A 24,917-nucleotide genomic window follows, 5' to 3' on the forward strand; every position below is an offset into this window, starting at 1 on the left:
TGACCAGTGCGTGCTGCATGCATGCTCTCCACAGGATGCAGGGGGAACGTGTCCGCACCTATGGTCCGCACGTAGCGTGAGTGTTGGTGCTTTACCTTCGACATTTCACTCCAGACGTTGGCAAGCGTTTTTATTGAGTTTAACTGTATTTTCAGCAAAGCATTTGAAATACGAGGCACATAAGGAAAGGTGAGGTGCTAATTCACCGATTCTATAGTCAACATCTATGAAATACTGGGAAAAATTGTCTTAATTGTAGATGTCATATGTTGTGTAAAGAGTCCCTTTGAGTATTAACTATTCATATCAAGTAATGCGCAGTGGGAGCATGTGAATAAAACATGTACAATATTTCCACTTGGTGGTGCTATAAGCTTTTAGGCTTGGTCATTTTACATATCAGCAACTCTGGAATGACAGCTTTAAACTTAAAAATATATTTAACTGTAACTCTCAATGCCATACTGTTATGTAAGATATGACACATTCAAAGTTTAGCAACCATTTACAGCATCAATTAAAGGTATAGCAAGTTTTAAAGTTACAGTATAAGTTTCAGAATTTCTCTTTAACATTTGCACACTTATGTAACTCTTCATGTTAGCAACCTTGCAGTTGATGCTGAAAAAGCATCGGATGCATGTTTGTTAAATACAAGAGAATATACAGCATGTGTGTGAACCTAAATATCACAGTGAAACAGCAGGAATGACCGAGGAAGGGGAGACATTGTAAAGATGTGCTTCCAAATCTCCAGCGTGAGGTAAACTCAATCCAAACCATGTAACTTTTTAGATGTAAAACTGTCCCTGGATTTATCCCTACACCCAAACATTTGGCATTTACCCTGTAGATTAGATTAAGACTAACTGGCAGAAATGTGTAACATGTTCAATAAAGTAATGTCAAGCCTGTATTAAATCAAAAGTCCCTTCTGGAGTAATTTAGACACTCTGTGAAATGCTTGGACATATTAGTCACAGTTGGTTCTGTAAAGTAATGTTTGTCAGTGTTACTCCGGCTTGGGCTGCAGCTTATTCTTCTCTGGCTCAAAGAAGTTTTCAACAATAGCGTCAACCAATTCATCCAGCTCCTTCTTCAGGTGCGTCACATCACTGTTGAGAGAGTCACAGAGGGAACAAAACATGACAATGAAGTGACTGGGTTGCCATTTAAACGCAAGACATTTAGAAGTGAAACAATTAGTCAATTCATAGAAAAGTAAGTGCCAACTATTTTTTATAATCTATTGATTGTTTAACTCACAAAAGGTGAGGATATGCTGCTTTTAAAATGTTTATATCATTTTTATTTGATATCTTTGAGATGGACTAAACAATATTCACCATTTTGGGTTTTACCATAGGATATTGTAAGCTTACTTTTTTCTGTAATTTTACATTATAAATTATTAAAAGATAATCAAAATAATCAGTAGTCATAAAGCCACTTGCTGGCCAGGGGCCTCATTTATAAAGCCTTGCGTAGGATTCACGTGGGAAGGTTTCTTACGTAGGACAAAGCAAATAAATATGCACAGACATTTTCCGATTTATAAAACACTGCGCACGCACTACACGTCCTACGACGGTTTCCCTTTATAAATCACAATCAACTCGAAATGCGACGCAGCTTTTGCGGGCTTCACGTAACGCCCATATTTGCCTATAAATAGTAAAAGAAACGCCCCGTATTAATATTCATTTTGACTGACTGCATGAAGAAGATCACAGGAAATGACGACAGAACAGCTAAAAAAGACATCTCACACCGTGTCAGATCTTGGTTCTTTTGGGGAGGTGGAGATAAATCACATTGTTTGGTGGATGCAGTTTGAACCAGAGTAGCAGCATGGAGGTCGGATCGTTTCCATACCTCCTGTGTTTTATGAGCGACTTATCAAGTCTTAGCAAACGGCATAAAATACGATTAAACATAATAGTATATAAAACCATGCTCGTATCTATACAACCTATAGAGAAGCAAAACGACCTCAGTTTAGACCTAATTCTGTCCTTCTGCTTACCGCATCAATTATGAGAATACATGTCATAACATTAAGACAAAATATTCCAGGTGGTTTTCAATAACATTTCCGTATTTCTTTCTTTCTCCAAGTTATGTTTTTGTGTGCACTGAGGAGTCGCAAACAGGCGTTTGTTTAATCATTTTAAGATTGGCTTTAATACATTATGCAAATTAATTCTTCATATATGATACATGAGGTAACATTTTATTTATGATATTATTTCCACATATTTCTCTCCATTCGTCCTTCTGCCAACGGCGTCGCAGTTTCTCGTCTCTCCCGTTTTTGTGCGTACCGCGTACGGATGGGTCAGAGTTTGCGTGGAGGACCGCATATTTTCCCGTCAAGTTTGTTTTTTATAAAATCGCAAACATTACTCAGAAACTGGCATACGCCATCTTTTGAGCGTACGCACCATTTATAAACGAGGCCCCAGGTCTCTAAAGTCCCCTACCTGTTTCCAGGAGCCGCACACAGTTCAGTATAGTATTTGATTTTCGGCTCCGTGCCGCTGGTCCTCATGGTGGCTACACCCCCGTTGGCGAAGCTGAAGGTAATCATCTGACTGGACCTGGAGGTGGGAAGAACCTAAGAAAGAGAAAAGAGTGATGGATTAATAAAAAAGAAAACAAAATACAAAAGGGAAGTTCTGTTCCAATGGACAACTTGAAGGAAATTATTCATATACAAACTCATTTGTATAAAATACAGAAATGGAGCTCACATATTCAGTTTCTCATAGGATTCTGAAACCTTAAAAGCCCCTCAACAACAAGCAAACTGTCACTTTTTTATGGTAAATTAACATTATACATTTAGGAGATAAAAACGATTTGCAAGGTTGTAGGAACCCTAACACAAAGCACACAGCAAGGGGCTAACCCTGAAGAGTGAAGCATTGTGGCTCCTTAAAAAAAAAGGTATGACATTATAACTTTAGTGAGTAGTCAAGTTTATTATAAATACACACCTTTTTCTAAATATAACGACGCCTGCACCATCATTATTTCCATTTTTAAACCCACAGTAGCACTAATAAGCCGTTGTTTATTTCCATATGCAGCAGATAGAAACATTATCACAAGTCGTGACTAACTTTTCCATATTTATGGCTGCAAATATTGGTCAATATTATCATTGGTACATAAACATTTGGCATTTATCAAAGCAAGGATTTGTCCCCTCTACATGAATTACTGTACATGTGTCCATGTGTATACTTACAGCCTTGTTGCTAGGCTGGTTGCTGTCGTAGCCAGTGGTCAGGTCCCGTACAGCAGAAATAGCGAAGCGGCCACATTCAGTGGGATAAGAGTCTTTCTGGCCACTGTGGGTGCGCAGGCGCTCAAACAAGCTGCGGATCACATCCTGGTCATGGCAGATGAAATAGGAGTTCTTACTGATGTGGTAGCCGTACCTGACAATGAGGAGGAGAGAGAGAGTCAGAGTGTAAGTCTACAGCTGAAGTCTATATATTGTAATTATATTGTCCAAGCCATATGAGTTTACTGTATGTTGTCTTACTCTTCATAGATGTTAGTGACTTGTTGAGAAAGGCTTGAGCTTTTCGTGGCCAGATAGGAAATCATCTCTCCTGCTATGGCTGCAGCACTCACTCCATCCTTGTCCAAAACAGAGGGACTACACATATACCCTGCAACACACACACAGTTCACTCTTGATATGCGTCGCCTCCAGCTGTTTCTTTTTATTAACTGTGTGTGCAAAGGCATGCGATTTCAATTACAGCACCAGAAGCATATTATATGGAAATGCTCCAAAGTATGTGATGTTGTATTTGTGAGTTTATATGAACATTTGTCATATCCTCAAACAACGTTTACAACAGTGCATGGTGATTGACCGATAAATAACTAAGACCAAAGTGCATGTCTGATATTTGAAGGCTTTCTCCAACTTCAATGATTGATTTATTCACTTAACAAGTAACTATACTTTACAACATTGTAAATGCTCTTGAGTAACCATTTGTCAGACAGTTGGCCACAGAGGAAGTGCTTGAAGAAGTTAAGTGTTAAGCTGTCAGGTATTATGAGATGTATTGTTAGAGTAGTTAATACAACTTTATTGCAAAAGGTTAAGGATGGGAAAATGAAAGATTTTATTTTATAGTTTTATTTAAGTTTAGTTTAATCTAAGAGTTGATTACTGTCTTTGTGCAATGACCAACATTAAACACTAGGGGCCTTCCCCTCCTATGACACACTAACACAGCAGTGTGTCTGTGTAGACACATTTATCATGACACAGTGAGACCAAAGCATGCTTTGTTGGCAGCCATCTAAAGGCAGATTGTTGAGGAAACTACATTTAAGTTTTTACACTGTATTATTTTACTTTTATGTGTACGCTTCTTGGCCAGTTTCTATCATTGAACAAGGTTTCTGCAATGACCATTATCCCAACTAAGATCTTGTGAACTGGCAAGAGGATTTTGTTAAGACTCTAATTGTGCTTACCCACCAACTGACCCTAGATACATTTACATCAGATGAATCCTCTCAGCAAAATCAAATCAACCTATCTGGTGACATTGTGTAGATCATTAGAAGAAAAAATAATGTGATGCAACCCCAAAATTAAATCATATATGCTGTCATTAATTAATATACGTGTGTGTGTGTGTGTGTGTGTGTGTGTGTGTGTGTGTGTGTGTGTGTGTGTGTGTGTGTGTGTGTGTGCAGGGGCGCTGTAAGGGGGTGAAAAGTTAGGACGATTCTAAGGGCCCGTGACTGACAGGGGCCCCAAAATGTTCAGAACATTAAGAAAAAAAATGTAAGTAACCTTTCATCAATCCTCAATAATTAACATTAATAGAATGTTATATTGATAAATTACTCACTAAACTTACGATTAATTTTACTTATTTTCTTCCAAAAGTGAATTACCCAAAGCCTCTGTACACCCCCCTCTATTTACATGCAATGGTTTGGTCCTGCCTCCAAACGCGGTGCGGCACCAGCACTTGCAGAGAGTGAAAGCATGTGAGGAGTGATGCTAGTACTTAGCCTACGTAAGTGTGTTGTACTATGGTTGTACCATGTCTCAACGACCAACAAAGTCAGGCTCTAAAAAAAGAAGAGATAGGAGAGAAAGACAAGAGAGAGGGACTAAAGGGTGACAGTATGTCACACAGTTTTTCACAAGAAAAGGTGGGTGTGGTCCATGAGTGGTGGAAATTAGTCTGTTAGCTAATGTTTTTTTGTTTACTAAGCTGACATGAAGTACTGTTAATATCTTTACAGAAAATTCAGAGGTCTTTAATTTCACTGCTCTTTTAGCTGACATTTAAAGGTATGGTAGGTAATTCACTTAAGAAACACTTTTTGTTATATTCCATGGAATGCTCTTAACATCCCGATAGCAATGAATATATTAAATGCTTTGACAATAAATACATACAAAAATGTCATCTGTTGAAGCCGTGGCGCTGTAAAAAGCACAACCAATCATCCGAGCCGGATAAAATAACTGGATGGCCTACCTGCCTGTCAGCCTTCCATCTGTGCACAAACTGATCTCGTGCACTCATTGGTCATATGTGCGTTCGTGTGTGTTGGAGGAGGGGCTCTGTAAGGAACTCTGAAGGAAGAGGCAGATTTTTTTCGGTTGTGTACTTTCAAATTCTAGCACACTCGAGATGGTTTCTCCATTCTTACTGATTTAGTATGAACAGCTGCTAAAAATGTGCCTGCATTTATTAAAGGTAGGCACATTTTTAGCAGCTGTTCATACTAAATCAGTTGTCCCTCCCCCTGGTGCCAGGTCCAACAGATCCATCTTTAGGCTCAGCTGCCCTGTCCCCCCATAAGGCTGAACCTGAACCAGCTTTTCTCCCAACTGAAGGAGGTGAGCAGCATTGTGTTGAATGCCACTTAACATATCTGAAGGGAGACTGGAATACAATATATATATATAACAAAAAGCTAACATCTAATTTAAATTATACATTTCAAACACAGTATTTTCCCACATAGCCAATGATCTATATAAAACAAAAAACTGCTTTTGCTCCATTTAGGATGATGGACAGTTTGAAGCATTGAGTGATCAGTCTGTAAATAAAATGTTAATCACAGACATTTTGGTTATGATATTAATACTAATGTTATTATATTAAAGCAGGGGTGGGGAACCTCCGGCCCCCGGGCCGTATACGAACCGCTAGACCATTTGATACGGCCATCGAGGTAATTTATAAACAAAGTGGCCTGTGCCTGGTGGTGGGGCCCAATGTGATATATTTTCATGGGGCCCAAAATCCCTGGCGGCGCCCCTGTGTGTGTGTGTATACCTATGGCCTCTTCAAAGGCAAACACCACAGTCTTGCCCTGGTCCAAAAGGTCTCTGGCTCTGTTTCCCATCCATTTGAACCCTGTAAGTGTTTCCTGTGCAAACAGTGGGGACAGTAAGCGTCAAGTCTAGTTCGAAAAAGTTCAGAAATGTGAAATGGTGAAGTCTACGAGTGCATTTTACTGTCTTAGCCACATTTTACTCACAATGTTCTCTTAATGTATTATTGCTAACGTTTTCTAAGATCAATCATTACAAGATGACACATACTGGAAAATGCAGTTAAGGTGGCCTTTTTGTACCAGTAAGCACAACAACTTTTGGATGCATGAGGACATTAGAGTCAGATCTGGGCTTTAAAAAGAAAACATTTGGCACAGTATGTTTTTGCTTTCGAGTTTCGCATGTATTATAGATTTTAACCAAAAAGTTGACTAGGGTTACCTCAAAGTGGAAGCCTTCCTTGAGGGCGATGGCGCGCAGTATCTTGGATGAGACGGTGCTCGCCAGCATGTAGAGGTTTTTCACCTCAGCAGCATCGTCAGAGTTCTGCTCTTTCCAACAGCGGAACATCCACCATCCAAGCAACGCACCCAACTCATTACCAGTGAACACTCGCCACTTTCCACTGAAACAGACAGAGGGCATTTTAAGTGCGGAATTGCAAACAAACATAGCCTTATATATCAACGTCTGTGTTGTTTAAAATGTTGCTTTTGCATCGCTTCTGGAATTGTAAAGGTGTTCAAGGTGTGAGAAAAATTTAACAATCTGCAATGACACCAACAAAAGAACATGAACATTATATTTACACAAACCTCTCCTGCTTTTCAGCGATGGCCAGGCGATCAGCATCAGGATCATTAGCCAACACAAAAGCAGCGCCCTCCCTGTCTGCCAGTGCAAACGACAGAGTCTGCAAAAACACACAAACGTTACATCTTCATCCTAAAACCCACCGTGTTTATAGGACTCTTTGTGATGTGAATGCTCAGAACATACCAGGACTCCCTCTCCTTCCTCAGGATTGGGATATTTGACAGTGGGGAATTCAGGGTCCGGATCTTTCTGTTCCTCTACAGCGTATGGAGGGTGGAGGTCAAAGGCCTGAAAAGCTGACTGGACAAATGTGTGGCCCACGCCGTGCACAGATGTATGCACGATTTTCACCTCTGAACTCTTGTTTATGTCCCTGTAAAGACAGAAGCCAGAGTCAAAACGTTTCCATGCATACTTTCTTTCAGCTCTGTAGTTTCTGTGTGTGTCCTAGTATACAGTTTTGTCTCATACTGTACATGCATTTGAAATGTTGAGCAGCAACATGCAATGATTCCGATAACACAGTTCCTGTATTTCTATGTCATGCCTTCCTCAGTTTTTTTTTTTTAAATACATGGGTAATCTCTAGTTATTTATGGCGCACCTGTGGTGACAGTGTTTCTGGATGGCTTTGAAGTATTGTGTGTGGATATCCTGGTAGGGGTCTTTGAGCAGGGGGCTCTTCAGGGCCTCCTCTGTGCTCCAGGACTTGGGCCAGGGCTCCAGGTTCTCCTCTATGGCCTTGGCGATACCTTTGTCATGAGGAGAGACGATCTGGGCCCCGTTCTCCCAGTACACCTGAGACACAGACAAAGCAGCACAGGAAAGGAAGAACGACACAATTAGGATTGTGACTTGTTTAAAATATCGATAAATGTGCCGATTATATTCTATTTTTGTATTGGTTAAACATTTTTCTTTAAAAAGTTAGAAAACTATTAAAAAAGCAAAACATAATTCCATGCAGTCAAATGTTGAAATGACCTATTATCTCAACAGTCTGAAACCACTAGACATGACATACAAAACAGGAACTTAAAAAAACTGGAACCAGGAAATAGTTTGTTTTCATTTTCTGTCGATCAACTAACAGTAATTTTTTTGACTTTACACTGAACTAGATGTTACAACTTAAAACAACAGGGAGGTGGTGAGGAAGTTACCTTGTAGCCATTGTCCTGTTTGGGGTTGTGCGAGGCGGTCACCATGATACCAGCACACAGACCCAGCTGAGAAACTGTGAACGGCTGCAGGGAGCAGAGGAGAAATGTGTCATATTTCCAATAATTTCAAAGAAATACTACACATACACAATATCAAATAGTGTGTACTGCAAGGCCAACATTTGTCAATGTCGACAGATAAACATTAGCCCAACATGACATGCATTAGGACATTTCCAGGTGAAAATCTAGTAAATAGTTTCAGAGAAAAAATAAGTGCGTGCCTCATACAGACAAACTATTTTTTTTGTTACCGGCTGTTGGTCATTTTAAGCAAAACAGCAAGCAAGCAAACAGAATACAGAACAAACTGGGAATGTTGCATTTAGATAAATCTAACTTGATTTATGCTAAATGATTTGAGTCCTGTGAGAGACGACAGCATTATGACCAACTGGGCGTTGCCTATGTGACTTATGCAATGTGCACTAAATAAAGGGGAAGTGTACTTTTTGAATGGAATTTGCCCTGTAGCTTCTGTCCCACTGTACCAACGCAACACTTACACCAGACCAACTGATTTGACTTCATATATATTCAATCACAAATATACCTTACAAATTTGATTGTGAGAATGTTTAACTGATGTTATTTTCATTTGGTAAGGTACTATATCATCTGTGACTGCAATAAAAAAATGAGGAAATTACAAAAGTTTAAGTGATTACCACAAAGGGTGTCGGGGTGATATCAGAGAACAGGTGGACTGGCACCCCCCGGCTGATGAACACAGCAGCGGCCAGGCTGGCGAAGCGTTTGCTGCCGCCCCCGCTGGGGGGGTGGGCCCGGGCGTCGTACCCAATCACCACCCCACGCTCCTTAATGTTATCAAAACTGTCCTCCAGGTAGCTACAGAAACCCTGTAAAAAAGAAAAGATTCAGAGAAATAGGAGAAGAATGTTTCTAAACTTGCATTGTGTGACATTTAACAACACCTACAGGTAGTCAGTAAAACAATTGCTGCACTGAGATACTACTGTGACATGTCTTTTCAAACATCAGAGAACATAATCAATAACGTCTGGCTTTGCATGTGACTTGATGCTTAATGTATGGTAGTAGTTTATCCATTAACCAACCTGTGTGGTCTGGATGATAGTGAGGTCATTCATACAGCATGTGCCGGGGCCCATAGCTGCTCTCAGACCTGCTGTACCAAACTCCATCCTGGAGGAGAAGCATTTCTTCAAAGCCTCCACCGCACCTTCCTTCACCAGGTCCTGCACCATTGACACGGTCTTGGGATTCTGGGGAAGGAAAACATGAACATATTTGAATAAATCAAACATAATTAAATGTATTAATAACAGTCAACTGGAGATTAGGTTTGAAAAGTTAGTTTGATAGTCAATAAAACATCAGAAAGTAATGTAAAAACTGCACATTTTCCCAAATCTCAAGAGGATTTGACTACATTACAATACTAGAACATTTACTTGAGCATTGAAGTGTTTGGCAAGATATTTGAGAATAGATTTATGCTGAAGACTGCAGTTGAAAACTGGATGGCTCGCTAACACTGGGACATTTAAAGAAACATGTGGTTTAGGTCTGTTAAGTTAGTCAGTGTGTGTATATGGTTACATTTATGTTGCACTTTTAAACAAAGTGCTTTTCTGCTAATAAATTGTTATGTGTAATATAATATAAAGCTACTATAATGTGCAGTTTCAAGGAAGGATGTACTTGTTCTTCTGAGGGACTTACAAGCAAAACGCAGGCATCTTTATCAACTATATTGCATTAAGTTGTGAATTAATATCGTGTCCATTTTCCCAAAAAGATAATAACTTGTACTGAAGAATAAGGCTGGGGAGAATTGGCAGCCATAAACACAGCATGTGGGTCCATATGATGTGCCATTTGACAAACTGCCCCAACACAATTATGTGAAGACTAATGAACCAGGGTCCCTTTTCTAATGTGACCAGATGAGAGGCATCCCCCGTCTCTTTAAGGCCATGAATGACTTGGTTTGTTTAGGTCTGAGGGCCGGATGCACGTTAGTCTGATTACACGTCAGTTTGCTCTTTTACACGAGACCTGAGCTTTCTCTCTGGGAATTTACTAATAATCTGAATATCCGTCTGTTTAAGTTCCTTTGTCCTTTTGATGAGGACAGTAGGGAGGCAGAGAAACATAGCATGTAAATATGTTGTGTTTTGATTTACAGCTAAATAATTGTAACTTAACTAAATAAAAACGTATACACCGAGAACACAAAGCTTTATTTAAAGAATGCATTATTTCCTTGGAGGTTTCCAGATAACTATGGTTTTGGTAGGGTTAAAACAAGGTAACCTATATTAAAGAACTGCTCCAATTATATGCATTCATTATTTATGTATTTATTGGAGACTTGCCTGTTGACAGATTTGACATTTTGCATGTTAAACTTACTTGGTAAATCTAAAAAGGATTTGTGATTATTTATTGGTTTGGGAGGGGAGCAAATAATCAATGTCAGGATTTGTTTATGAGCGTAGAATTATTATGACAATTACAGACCTGTAAAATAAAGCATTATTAAAAGGTCACAGTAAAGTGTTTCTATTAAAAGCTTATTATGAAATAGCCTTTTTGTGTATGATGTCAGTCACTCACACTGTACCTGACGCCACATTTGCAGTAAAACTTAGTTAGTGATTCTTGTGAAATGCTATAAAAAACTATGGGGGAAAGCAAATGTACTAAAGTTGCTTACTTTGTATTACTTTTAACTTTACTTGAGTAACTCTAAAATGATACTCAACTAAAACTCAGAGGGATGTTTTATATTTTCTGGCATAATTCGCTAATAAACAGATTCAGATTATTAATACAAAATATACTCAACTAATCAATCATGATGTATTATTAAGATCAAACTACCAAGCATATTAAACTAAATTAGCTTCACCTTAACCAACTGCAACATTAAAGTGATGAACATATGAAATCAATTATTTCACACAGTGACGTCACGAGCTACCCACAATGCAACACGCTCATATATATATATATATATATATATATATATATATATACACACACGCCATTTTCCTGGAGGTGCAAATATCCTGGAAGTGCAAATATAAACAGCTAGCTAACGTAGCCAGGCAGAGCGCACTAGGTTTTGTTTCTGAATTAACGACCGAAGAAATCGCTGCATGTCTTCGGATTACATCTCTGGACTTGAGGGGTGTGCTTTAGGTCTTTACCAGCATAAACTAGAGCTGTGTGGGTTGTCGGATTGCCCTTACAGACTGCCTGCAGATGTATGGAAAAACTATAGGTTACTTACATAACCCCAGTACTCTGAGTAACATGAATTGAGATGTATCACTATGGGATGCGCCTCAACGCGTATGCAAACAGAAGCATCAATCTCATTACGCCAATCCTGATTGGCTGGTGATCTTGACGTCAACGTCAGGGAATCCACCCACCCTTTAAGTAGCTTGCGCTACGACGCAGTGTCATTCAAAATAAGCACCTCTTCTCGCTTCGCCTTAGCAAGAAGGGCCGTCTGGTGAGACATCTCACTTCATGTTACTCTGAGCACTGGGGTTACGTAAGTAACCTATAGTTCTCATTCATAACACTCCGTTTGATGTTTCACTATGGGATATTGAAACTCCCGTATTGCTAGACATGCTTACCTCGAAAATCACCAAAAACAACCAGAACTTAACACGTAGAACTCTGTCTCAACACGGGACCCAGCACTGCGCGGGCCACACTTGGAGCAGAGACATCTAGCCTGTAAAAGCGGACAAAAGTGAGCGGCGAGGACCAGCTCGCTGCTGCACAGATGTCTTGGATGGAAACACCCTTGAACAAAGCCCAGGATGTAGCCAGTCCACGAGTAGGCCTGTTGGTGCCTGCAAACCCTGACTCGTATAAGCCAGAGCAATCGCTTCCACAATCCAGTGGGAGAGCCGTTGCCTGGTAACGGGCTTGCCCTTCTGAGGGTTATCCCAGGATACAAAGAGTTGGTCATTACAACGAAACTCTTTTGACCTGTCCATATAGATGCATAAAGCACGAACTGGACACAGCAAATTCGGCCGCTGTTCCTCAGAGGAACACAGCGGCGGAGGAAATGCCACAATGTCAATGGGGGTACATGAGCCAACCACCTTAGGTATAAAGGCAGGGTTGGGCTTTAGCAACACTCTCGTTTGCCCCGGGGCAAACTGAGTGCATGAAGGATGTACAGAGAGCGCATGAATGTCACTGACTCGCTTGGCAGATGCCAGAGCCAGTAACAGCACTATCTTCAGTGACAGGTGTTTCATGTCAGCTTCTTCCAGGGGTTCAAATGGAGGTCGAGTGAGCCCATCTAAAACCACTGCCAAGTCCCATAAGGGCACCAGTGACCTGGAAACTGGGAGGAGCCTTGCGAGATCCCTTCATAAAACGGCAGACCAAAGGATGTTGGCTAGCCGTCTTTCCCTCAAAGCCCACATGGCATGCAGCAATAGCAGCCAAGTACACTTTGATCGTAGAGAAAGCTCTGTGTTTATCAATCAAGTCCTGTAAAAATGATAAAATCACCCCGACAGGACATTGAAAAGAGATGTCCTTTTTGAAGGCACCACTCCTCAAACACCCTCCACTTACAGTCATAAAGAGACCTGCTGGAGGAAGCTCTTGCACTCTGAATAGTGTTTATCACATTCTGAGGGAGCCCCACTGTATTCAGATTGTACCACTCACGGGCCAGGCCCATAGTGCCAAGCGCTCTGGGTGTGGGTGTGGGTGAAAGATCCCCCCCAGTATGTCCCTGCCACGGCTGCCCGCACAGCAGCTGATATATCTCCGCCAGCCAGTACATAGCTGGCCAGTGCGGAGCTATCAGGATAAGTGTGTGGCGTTGTTCTCTCACTCTGGCCAGAGTTGGGGGTATCAGAGCCAGGGGTGGGAACGTGTACAGAAGGACTGGAGGCCAAACGTGCGCGAGCGCGTCCACGCACAACGGTGCGTTCAAATCGCGCATTGAAAAGAACAGCTGACATTGAGCATTTTCTTTTGATTCGAACAGATCTAGCGCGGCTCGGCCGTAACGCACCCACAGCTGACTCACAATCCTTGGATGTAGAGTCCAGTCTGCATATAGTGGTGCACCTCTGGACAGCAGATCCGCCCCGAGGTTCATCACTCCTGGTACGTGTGTCGCTCTCAGAGAGAAGAGACGTCCGCAGCTCCATAAGATCAGTTTGCGTGCCAGCATGTGTAACTGGAGAGAACGCAAACCCCCTTGGCAGTTTATATACGATATTGTGGTCGTGCTGTCTGTCCTCACGAGGACATGATGTCCTCTGAGAAAAGGCAGAAAGCATTTTAGGGTGAGGAACACCGCTAAAAGCTTACAGTCTGGGCTGGAGACAACATGTTCTTTTCTGTGTTTATTACAAAACCCAGGTCGAGCAGGTGTTTTACGAGGACATTCGTCTGCGTAATGGCCTTTTGCTCCGACTGTGCGAGAAGGAGCCAATCGTCCAGATAAGTTGCCAGGCGAATACCCTGTTGTCTTAACAGGGCTATCGCGGCTTCCGTACACCGTACAAACACTCGCGGGCTGAGAGACAGACCGAAGGGAAGTACTCTGTACTCGTAACAGACACACTGAAAGGCGAACCTCAGATATTTCCTGTGTGGGTAATATACTGGGATGTGGAAATACGCATCTTTCAGGTCGACTGATGTGAACCAGTCGTTTTGGCGCACGAGACGCAACAGAGATGTGTGAGTGAGCATTCTGAATTTGTATCTTTTGAGATATTTGTTCAGAGCTCTCAAATCTAGTATAGGCCGAATTCCGTTCCCTCCCCGTTTGGGAACAAGGAAATACTTGGAATAAAAGCCGCTCTGACTCTGTTCGGCGGGTATTATCGATATAGCCTTCTTTTCTAGTAGCGAGAAAATCTCTTGCTCTAGAATATGGGCCGACTCTCCCCGGGCCTGTGAATACAGAATGCCCGAGAAGTGAGGGGGGGTGACAGCAAATTGGAGCCTGTAGCAACACAAGCAGAATCTGTGAGCATCCTCTATTTGTTGTGTTATGGGGCCCTCTAGTGTCTGAACACGGTGGTACCCCAGGTTGACAACCCCGGCCGACACTGCACATGCGCGTGGTGGTGGTGCCGTCACAATCCCGTCTATTGTCCGCCTTTTGAGAGAGGCCGTAGCCGCTCTCAAAAGAGGGGCAGACGACAGACTGTTTATTGTTTTTCTTTTCATTTTTATTGACTTGGCTTCCACCGATAGTGGAAAATGATTTATTTTGAAACAACAATGATGACATGTGTTTGTGTGACTTAAACAGGCAGCGGAAATTGCTGTCTTTGATGTTAAGTCCATTTCCCTGATGGCGCAAACTTGAGGATGACGTTCTGGCATCACTCGAGGCGGCGGGAAGATAGGGGCATGGTGGCTCCCCGAAAACACATGAGCATCCAACACTGGAACATGCTCTGGAGCTGGGGAACAGGGAACTTCCAGCTCCTTCATCGAGGAGAGGAGGCTGTCAGGCCGCCCGCTTCTTCTTCCTGCGCCTGAGCGGCAGCTGCCGGAACCGGAGATTTTCTTGGCCAGCTCCCTCTTGCCTCGTGCCTGGGCTGGGGACCCGGGATGGGCTGCGGTCTCTGCTGCTTCGGTATTTCGAACCGGGCAGGAACGTGAGACAGCTTGGGTGAAGGCCTGCCGCGGGACCATTGGAGGTGGCGGCTAGACCCTTCGGGGGAGACAGAGTTGGAGAGCCTCGTCTCCCTTCCTTTTTGACTCGCACCTCAGCTGCATTGAAGCTAGAGCGGAGCCAAATATGCCCTCTGGAACAATAGGCATGTCCAGAACATCCTCTTTTTCCCGGTCTGGAAGGTTGGTCAGGTTGAGCCACCTGGCTCTCTCCTGTACCACCATCATTCCCAGCGCATTGCTCGTGGCTTGGACTGCGCAGCGCTGCACACGGAGGCAAATGTCCGTGATCGCTGCGATCTCGTCCCACACGGCAGGCTCAGGTCTGCTCGACATGTCCTCGCAAAGCTCCGCCTGGTAGGCGGTCAGCAGCGAGGAGACGTTGAGAGCCCTGGCGGACAAAGTTGCGGCTTTATAGGCCCGTTCGGTCATCGCTGACTGGAACCGGTCTGCCTTTGCCGGTAGCATGGGGTTCCTGCTTGGTGTCGAAGCCAGCCTCGGTTGGAGGTGGGCTGCCACCAGCGGTTCCATGGGCGGCATGCGGAGCAGGCCGAGCCTCTCCATACCGTCACAGTCCAGGGAGGAGGCAGCCTTGTTGCTGAAGGGACGGTCTCTCCACGAGACCGCCACCTCGTCCAGCATCTCCGGAAAGACTGGAAGGAGCTGTCTCTTCGTCCTCGCTGCTTGGGGCAAGTTCTTCCCCTCGTAGCGAGATCTGGAGGTCTCCTTGGCCACTTCAGGCCATGGGATGTCCAGCCTGGAAGCAGCGCGTTGACACACGGCCTGCAAGTCCATGCTTAGGACGGGCGAAGCTGGTGTGCTCTCGCCCGGGGGAGCGGACATCGCTCCCGGCTTTGTAGCCTGAGCCGATGAAACAAAGATGTCATCCCCATCCGAGTCAGACAGGAGGAACTCAGAGGTATCCTCTTCGTCCCCCATGTAGTCCAACTCCAGGACATCCTCCGCGGGTGAAACCATGGTGAGGTCCAATTGGGAGCCCCAGCTTGACACAGCGCGGGGCTCTGCTCTCGCGGCTCTTGCCGCCACCGGGTCCCAGCCTGAAACGGCGTGGGGCTCCGGTTCAGCGGCTGTCGCTGTTGTTGAGCCCCAGTCTGACACAGCGCGGGGCTCAATCTCTGCGGCGGACGCCACCATGTCTTGATTGCCGGACGGCAAATCAGAGGACATGAGAGGGTCCTGTCCCGACAAGCTAGCTTGGCGTGCTAACCGTCGGCGGAGGCTCTTCATGGTGAAGCGGGTACAATGCCTGCACGAGCCGGGGTTATCGATAGCCTCCCGGGCGTGTTCCAGCCCGAGGCAGGACGAGCAGACCTGGTGTGAGTCTGTGCCTGAAATCTTAAACCCGCAGCAGCATAGCCGAGCCTCCGAGTCCCTGACTCCTCTGGTGTGAGGGAGAGAAGGGTCCATCTTCGATCGCCGGGGTGTCGGCGTGGAGTGGACACGCTAGTAACAGGTACGTTACTGAGAAAAAAATCCAACCTTGCCGTTAGTCCGAAAGGAAAAAAGGGTGTAGATTTTATTCTTTAAAGAATATTAACTGGTGTGTTACCGGCAGAACTGTGTGCACACTGCACAGCGCTGCAGCTTGTCTGTGAGCGAGAGAGAGATGCAGCGTGTCTGTGAGGCCCCGCCCCCACATGCAGATGGGAGAGAGAGATCTCTTTTAAAATATATTGAAAGTTAGAAACGGAGATGGTTGGATAAAATGTGCAAGATAACGTTTATGTATCATTTCTTTATTGTCGAAATGACGACATTTCATAACGGGATTAAATCAAAGTGAATGGCCTGCTGCTGCTGAATGCATGGGGCAAGTGACTGGAAACAGTTTTAAAAGTTATTACATCGTTTCAGATAATAAATAATAATGATAATTCATTCTATTTAGGGGCGCCTTTCAAAGCACCCAAGGACACCTTACAATTCATAACATATTCCAAGGAAAGGTTTTAAGACAGAATGCACAAAGAATGCAGTCTGGGTGATGTTTTTTATGTGGGGTGCAGATGAGAGAGCTGTCCAGAATGACACCAAGATGTTGTGTTTGAGTTCTTGATAAGCCATGAAAACAGTAAAATAAGTGTCTCCTGTGCACCAAAACATACCCATCTGTTATGGAAAAAGAAAGTATTCCAAAAGTAATCTGAATACTATCTATACAATTCTGGGCTATATAAAAATCGCTGGCCCGCGATAGTGTCTATTGGTTACATTTCGGCCCATGGACAAATGTAGTTGGTGATCCCTGACCTAGACGGTGTACGGCTGCTTGCACCTCGCGTAAAACGGCGGATACCGGAAGTACGGTGTCGCCCTCGGCCCAATACCCGTATGTGTGTGTGAAAGAATAGTCCAATAATAATATTGGGACATTGGGTACTCAATGCATTTCTATGTCCATACACTGTAGTAAATCAACTTTTAGCAAACAGATCAGACAACTTCCTCCACCACTCTAAACATATTATCACGCTACACACTATATAATAATAGCGTACAGTAGAACAGAACAGTGGCTGTAAATTATAGTTTGACAGTGAATCCCTTATAACCCAGCAGGTAACAGACTCAGCACATTCAGCTAGCAGCTAGCTGTCAGCTCACCTTGTCAAACTGCAGCCACTGCCTGACAGCCTGCTGCAGCTCAGAGTCTCCCGCTATGGATGAACCGTTCTCCATGTCGCTGCTGTTCCGAGTCAAGAAGCTGTCCAGCTCACCAGATATGCTTAAATGAGGTGAGTATGCTCACACTGAAGCCTTTAACAGCACATAAAAGGGGAAATGCAGCTGAAGATGTGAGGACTGTCGACAGCGCGGGGCGGAGCGACGTAACGCGTCACGAGTTTCTCATCTGCTGCCCTCACAGGTTTCCGCCATGGTGGTAATTATGTGATATGACGCAAGAGGGGATCAATGACTGTTTCAATACAGTCTATGGTTTCAACCGTAAGAAACTAAACCGAGATAAGTCAAACCAAATCTTGCAATGGTGGGATGTGAATATTCATTTGACTAACTATCATTTAGTTATTTCCCATTGTTTGAACTGTGGTTTTAAAATAGTACACAAAAGTTGTATTGTAAAGTGTTTCTCACTGCGAGTTCTTTTTCAAATGTTAGAAAAATACACGAGTTTTACTTTTTCTATTGCATAAATGAAAAATCCGGTTTTGAATTTAGAAATCTGAATTACGTTTGAATATTGTCCACTGATTACACTTATATTGTCCACTTTTTTTTTTTTTTAAATGACAGTTAAAATATGAAGGAATTATACATGTGAGCTCATCTTCCTCTACTTTTATCCAAAACTGTAAAATAAACAAAATATCCATATTTTAAATGGTCATAATCTCGGTCCTCCAAGGCAGTATTTTTGTTTTTACTCTCTCAAGCCTCTGAATGAAAACATGTATTCTCATCTTCTCTATACAGTTAAACATTTTTTAGATAATGTGTGTCTCTCTTCATCTTTTTTGAGCATCTTTTAATAACTTGGAAAGAAATGTGGGATCTACTAATATACATAAGAAAAATACCTGATATTGCAATACGTTGCACATCTGGTGGAGAAAAAAAAAAGACATTTAGGGATTGGAGTAATTTTTTATGTCATCACCGTAAATTACATAACAAAAGAATTGTGAGCAAACAGTTACTGAATAAACCATGTGAACAGGTCTTAGATAAAGCCTTACATGATTTATTTTCTGAATCACAGAACTCATATGCCAGAGCTGATTCAAGTTGTATCAGTACACAAAACTTCAGGTAGCCTTGTTTCACAAAATAACTGATGAGACAACTTTCTGCAGATCGGCATTAAACAAGTGTTATTTAGGTATTTACAGTATGTCCACATATTTTAAATCTCACTTACAAGGCATCTCAGTCATTGAGTAAAAAAAATGAACATTTCAAAGTCTATTTAAAACAAACCTTCCCATTATTTGGTTCAAAATGCACACAACTTCAGGTGTTCAGAGTTGAGGCACTATGAGATGATCATTCTGTCCTTCAAAGAGCAGTCTGTTATTAATTCAATATGTAATAAGCGGAAACTAATGTGAACTAAGAAATTGGAGAATATGATAACTATGACATCCATAGATCCATTTCAACCATTACTTATTAAGCAATCTAATGATAATTAATATGTTGATGCACCTGAATGTTTGGTTTGTTTTGAAGACAGTAATTGCCCAAAATGGACAATTCACCTACAATAAAAAGTGTAGTGCTATGAATCACTCTAGATTGTTTTGGAGTTAGTTGTACAGTGTTGGAGATTTAAACTGTAGAGATGTCTGCCTTTTTCTAAAATATATTGGTACTAGATGGCATCTGGTTTGTGGTGCTCTAAACAGCAACAGTTTTTTGTTTTTTTAAATAACTAACAGCAATGTCTGTTTCAGAAATCATGACCCAGTTAGCCAAGATAATCAAAATAACTTGTTGTTGGGAGGATTATTATCTTTCTAACGGTCTACTGTACACATGCCAACTGCATCTGGTCATAGGCTTGTGCTTTCAACGGGGTGAGATTTAAACATTGAGGGTGTCCTCCACGGCTGAGCTGCAATGAGCTGATTGAAATATAGCACTTAAGGTAAGAGGAAAATAATGAACTTTCCATTTAAAAAAACTGATCTTATGAACTCCTACCTGGTTTCTTACTTGTCGGTCTCCAGATACATTAAAACAATGAATTAATTGTTAAAATGAGGCCACTGTTCGATAAAGGTTATTATTTACACTAACCACAAGGAGAAACTGTGAAAAAGCAAATCAAACAGAAAATACCTTTTTTTTATAAAATACAGCTCCAACTTTTAAGGAAAGCTTTGCTTGTCATGATCATCCCTTCTGGTTATACTGCATATACCTTTCTAAACTATTCAATGTATCAATTCAATGGTCAAGGATCAAATATCATCAATGCAAAAATAAAAACATCAACCAATCCCGTTTAAAAAGAAAATGCCAAACCACATTTTTGTTGTTTTTTCGAAAGTTGATATAAATGGGTATGTAAGCTTCACAGGACCCTGAATGTAGTAGGAGTGTTTCTCACTATGGGACTTGTAGAAACATGAGGAAAGATTCAAGAGAGAAAAACCTGTTTCAATGTTCAAATACAAACCTGACTATCACAACAACAATGGCTCTGTTCTGCTCAAGTGAGCTCTTTAGTGTGAAAGTGAGTCAACATGCACAGTACCAGGACATGAAAACTAAAGCAGATCAAAATATTCATTACTCATTTTATTAATTATAACTGTGCTCTTCTTACTGTGACATTTGAAAAGGTCTTCAATTAAACAGGCCTATGAACCCTCAACAGCAGCACTGGCAGTCTAACAAAATGCCTGAGACTCCTGAAATGTCCTGACCACACACGATGAACTGGTCATGAAGATCACCGCTATCTGTGGCGTTTCCTCTGTTTGATGGTAAACAGGTTCTCATCCGTTGGGTACTGTGAAGCATCAGAGTTCTTCCGGTATCGGTTCCTCTTATTCCTCTTTCCTTTCTCTTGCTTTGACGCTGACCCCTGCATCTCTTCAGTTTTAAGCCAACGAGGGTGGTATTTTGGTAGCTTTTCAGGAACATGATTCTTTTTTCCCAACTTCTTCCCCTTCTTCTCTGTATCTCTTCTTTTGCCTCCTCCTCTGGGAAAGTCATCCGTTTCATTCAAAATAATTTTTTTGGGTGGAAGAGGTTTTATGGAAGTGGGGACCGGTCTCTTGGGTTTCCATGGTTTCTCAGTGCCTTCCTGTTGTTTGGGCCTATTGTTCCATCTCGCTTTGGGTGCTGGAGCCTGAAAGTCATCGTCATTGAAAAAGATATGGCCTGGTTTGTGGTTGCTAGGGCTTTGGCGAGGTGTATGGTGGGTCTGTTGGTTGCTTTCGTGATGGCTGAACTTCTGTCTCTTGTTTGGCGGTCCTGGAGTCAAAGGGGTCTGAGAACTGTTAGTTAAAAGGCCATTTTTTTTCAGCTCTGCGGAAAGAACAAAAAGAAAAAAGCATTAATTTATTATGTATCTAAATACAACTCAAGACCACAGGTAAGAGAAAAATGATGACTTCATTTAAGTGAAAAGGTGTCTGTGTGTTTCTGTGTGTGAATTACCTTTAACCTTCAATAATATCCACTTTCCTCTACTTTTGATCTCCTTCTTAGTGTCGTAGTAGTTGATAAACGGTGTGCTGGGATACGTTCCGTTGAACATCCTTTTCCGTATACACACCTGAGGAAACCACACCAAAGCATGATCGAATGTACAAGCACAAATATCACATTCAAATACGTAAAATATATTTGTGGCATCATATTCAAATAGAAATTGAAACTACAAAGATGATATGGATTTTAGGCCAAAATAAGATTATCCCTATGGTATCACTACGGTTATTCTGTAGAGTGTGTAATGGAATTTAAACAAAACCAATGGAGCTAGCTTTATCTATCACCTTTAATGGTGGCGACTTGATTGTCAGCATTTCCAGGGTGCCAATTTTTGAAAACAATTTGACAATAACATTATTGTAGGAGTTAAAGATTTAAAGAAATGAAAACTTGGTGGACATTTGTGTTGAAAAAATAAATCATGTAATACGAGAGATGAAGCCTGACAAAATAACCAAAACATCTAGTAAAATCGGTGCTGACAGTGACAAAGATTTTACCATTTTCTTTCACAATCTAGAAGATAAAATCATACAGTATGACAAATCTCTAGAAATTGAGCCCGATATGCACACCATAAAAAAGGAAGGGGGGAAAAAAAGGTCTACTAAAATAAGGAAATTCTAAATCTGGTGTATAGTACGAATCAAACAAGTTTTGTAAAGCAATTCAACCAAATGATGTGCCTTAACTTGTCTATGATACAAACTAAAACATGCCTACAAACTAAATGAAAGGCAGTTAAAACAAGACAGAGCGAGATACTCACATGTCCAAAGTGCCCTCTCCTGGAGCAGTTGTAGCAGTAGGCGGGGGTCCGACCCCGGTCTTTTCCCTTCGGCTTCAAAGGAGTGCGTGTCTCAGTCTACACAGAGAAAATCAAAGGAGCTTGTTAAAATTAAATTAAATAATTGTATAAGGGGGTGGTTAACCTCCCTCTTCTCATTCCCATGCTCTCTACCGATACAGGCTGCTGTGTATTGTACGGTGAATATGGGTTCTGATACAAACCAGTGATTACTAGGCTATAGTTAGAGGCCTGTAATGACCCTATATGATAAGTAACCATCTGTGTGTGTGTGTGTGTGTGTGTGTGTGTGTTGGACACAGGGTCCCGTCCCCTATGGGCCGGTGTTCTGAAAGCCTTCCATGCTCCAGCGCACACAGCAAATATACACTGATAAAGAGAGAGAGGAGACACACAGGCACAGTGTATTTACTGCTAATGTCACACACACACACACACACACACACACACACACACACACACACACACACACACACACACACACACACACAACACACACACACACACACACACACACACACACACACACACACACACACACACACACACACACACACACAACTAAGGTGCCCCCTCCTTCCTCTCTCCCCCTGATTCCAAGATTACAAATTATTTGTGCCCCACGTCATTTCTTAAACATAGCTTAGCAACCTCCCCTCCCTCCCTGGCTGCTTCCCTCTCTCCCTTGTTCCCCTCCTCTCCCTCTCCCTCTCTCTCTTTTCCGCTTGAGTAGTTTTGCGGCAGAAAGGATGAATGCTATTAGAGCGTCGCGTCATTATCGGGTCAGGCCGGCCGGGCCCATCTCCATCACAAAGGCCGGGAGATCACAGACCTCTTGCGAGCGCGCACGCACACAAACAAACACACATGTGCACCCTAAGGAGATCACAGTACGCGGCTCAAGCCCCCTTCACCCTTTTCTACCCCTCTTCCCATTCATCCTTCATGTAAATTGGCTGTAGGTCTACCTCTCTCTCTCCCTTACTGACCTTGGGCTTGCGTTATCTCCACACACTCTGATCCAACACATCAGCAGAATGAATGAAAGCAAGAGAGAGGGGAGGAAAAAAGAAGAGGAAGAAATGAAATCCCCCTCCTATTCTCCCATAAACCTGTGATAGTGGTCTGAAAACCTGGCATGAATGTGTGTCTGTATGCGTGTGAGGAGTTGTCTGCCTCCTACAATATTAATTAACCGAATGAACCTTCATCCCACTCTGTTTTCATCCGCCGCTTCCTATCGGGGGCATCTAAATTGCTAACAGGGCCAGGGCCTGTGGGATCAGATCAGTTTGGTGTCTTTCTTTTTCTCATGGGAATGAAGAGGAGAGTCTGGCTGAGCAGGGAAGTCAGTATGGCACATTGAGGTTTAGCTTTGACTCTCTTGTCTTTCTCAGTAAAAGCTAGAGGGGATATTTTGTGATCACGATGAAAATATGTAGCCTGACAAATCCAATCCATTTATTGTGGTCCACTCAGAATTATGATAGTAGTGCACAATAAGCATTTGTTTGGAGTTACATTTGAAGAGAAACAATGTTGTATATAACCAGAATCAATCCAATAAAAATCCTCACTTATATCCACGTCGCCTACTTTCCCAGAAGGCGTTAATCTCTCCATTCATAAACTTGCTAGACATATAATTCCCAGCATGGGAGGCAGCATTAAAAACGCTGGTGTGTGTTTAACTAACGGTCCTGTGGATGACGAGACAGCAGGAGAGATCCAAGTCTGATCCACTTCCTGCTGATACGACGTGAAGAGCTTCTGCTTCTTCTGCTGTTCAGAGACACTTTGCCAGTCCGAAAAAAAGAAGACTGAAGCTGGATGAGGACTAACGATTTAGCGGGTGTGTGTATAGAAGGGTGTTTGAGAAGGTCCTAAGGGCTTCCCTAGGTGGACGCACACAACCAGCCATCCGTGGCCTCTCATGCAGGCACACACTGACACATGAGCGCACTCTCTCTCTCTGTCAAACACACACACACCCTTATTTCCCACAGTTGTCCCGACACATGCACTGTGTCTCTCTAAGCCTTGCTCTCCTCTGCTTCTTGCCTTAGCTGCTGGTGGCAAAGCTGTGATAATCCTTTGGCCAACACAAAGCTCAGACTGTTACAGACTACAATCTGAAGGAACACACACACACAGTCATCAAATACAATCCGAGAAGCAAACAGGCTTGTGTGTCTGTGTGTGTGTGTGTGTGTGTGTGTGTGTGTGTGTGTGTGTGTGTGAGGAGAGGGGGTGGGATCCGAACGGTAACAGGGGGTGGGATCCGAATGGTAACGGGCGGTGGGTGCGTGGAGGCTGGGGCCAGCGGCGCTGTTTTGCATATGTTATTGCAGCAATGGAGAGAGGTTTGCATATGTTACTGGACCCACAAGGGACCAACTCTGCATGCTTTATCATAGAAAACAGCCTCACAACACAACACCAGACTACTGGGCTCATACCAGAACAAACAAACAGACCCTTGTGGTGCCTGTGTGTGCAACGTGCCGGTATGTACATATTAGGCTAACAGGGAGGGTTAATTAAACAATTGTGAAACGGCTATAAGGTGAACATTTTCTCAAGGAGAATATACAAGAAGCAATTACAGAACCTCTAATCCACGTATCCATTTGGGAATTTGAACAGTTCAAAATGATAAAAGAACTTATTCACATTGTTTGCTCTCACTCATGAAGAGGAAATCAGTCATTCTCAGGAGAGACTTTAAGGTGGAGGTATGCAGTTAGGGACGCTATGGAGACGGTAAAGGAAGAGAGAGGGAGGGGGGGTCCTCCAAGTAACCAGATGTGATTCCTGCCCCCTTTGTGTCTGCCAG

The 24,917-nt window shown here is 42.7% G+C and overlaps 2 protein-coding genes across 2 annotated transcripts in view; both read right to left on the minus strand.

Moving 5' to 3' along the window:
* Nucleotides 1-113: 113 nt before the first annotated feature.
* On the minus strand, nucleotides 114-17,914 carry pgm2 (phosphoglucomutase 2). Its single transcript, XM_034080884.1, has 13 exons — nucleotides 17,689-17,914; nucleotides 9,465-9,632; nucleotides 9,054-9,245; nucleotides 8,326-8,409; nucleotides 7,767-7,960; nucleotides 7,346-7,535; nucleotides 7,162-7,259; nucleotides 6,788-6,971; nucleotides 6,345-6,438; nucleotides 3,554-3,683; nucleotides 3,254-3,446; nucleotides 2,484-2,617; nucleotides 114-1,115 (listed from the first exon to the last, which is right to left on the minus strand). Exons 1-13 carry the CDS (start codon nucleotides 17,761-17,763, stop codon nucleotides 1,013-1,015), a joined length of 1,839 nt encoding a protein of 612 aa, XP_033936775.1. The 5' UTR covers nucleotides 17,764-17,914; the 3' UTR covers nucleotides 114-1,012.
* Nucleotides 17,915-18,670: 756 nt separating this feature from the next.
* Nucleotides 18,671-24,917, minus strand: part of zcchc7 (zinc finger, CCHC domain containing 7) — a 55,438-nt gene continuing 49,191 nt past the window's right edge. The window contains exons 8-10 of the mRNA XM_034080897.2: nucleotides 22,043-22,138; nucleotides 21,217-21,334; nucleotides 18,671-21,084 (exon numbers count right to left, since the gene is read on the minus strand). Coding sequence (XP_033936788.1) covers nucleotides 20,510-21,084; nucleotides 21,217-21,334; nucleotides 22,043-22,138 — 789 coding nt within the window. The 3' untranslated portion in view covers nucleotides 18,671-20,509. The remainder of the gene's footprint in view (nucleotides 21,085-21,216; nucleotides 21,335-22,042; nucleotides 22,139-24,917) is intronic.

The sequence above is a fragment of the Pseudochaenichthys georgianus genome, chromosome 1 (genome assembly GCF_902827115.2).
Source record: "Pseudochaenichthys georgianus chromosome 1, fPseGeo1.2, whole genome shotgun sequence".
NCBI lineage: Eukaryota > Metazoa > Chordata > Actinopteri > Perciformes > Channichthyidae > Pseudochaenichthys > Pseudochaenichthys georgianus.

What these genes read in the sequence shown, in the direction of transcription:
- pgm2 (XM_034080884.1), bottom strand. Translation starts at nt 17,763, where the DNA reads ATGGAGAACGGTTCATCCATAGCGGGAGACTCTGAGCTGCAGCAGGCT. An exon ending in AACAGGACAATGGCTACAAG is followed by an intron (nt 7,961 to 8,325) that starts GTAACTTCCTCA and finishes TCTGTGTCTCAG; the next exon opens with GTGTACTGGGAGAACGGGGC. An exon ending in ATCGCTGAAAAGCAGGAGAG is followed by an intron (nt 6,972 to 7,161) that starts GTTTGTGTAAAT and finishes TGTCTGTTTCAG; the next exon opens with TGGAAAGTGGCGAGTGTTCA.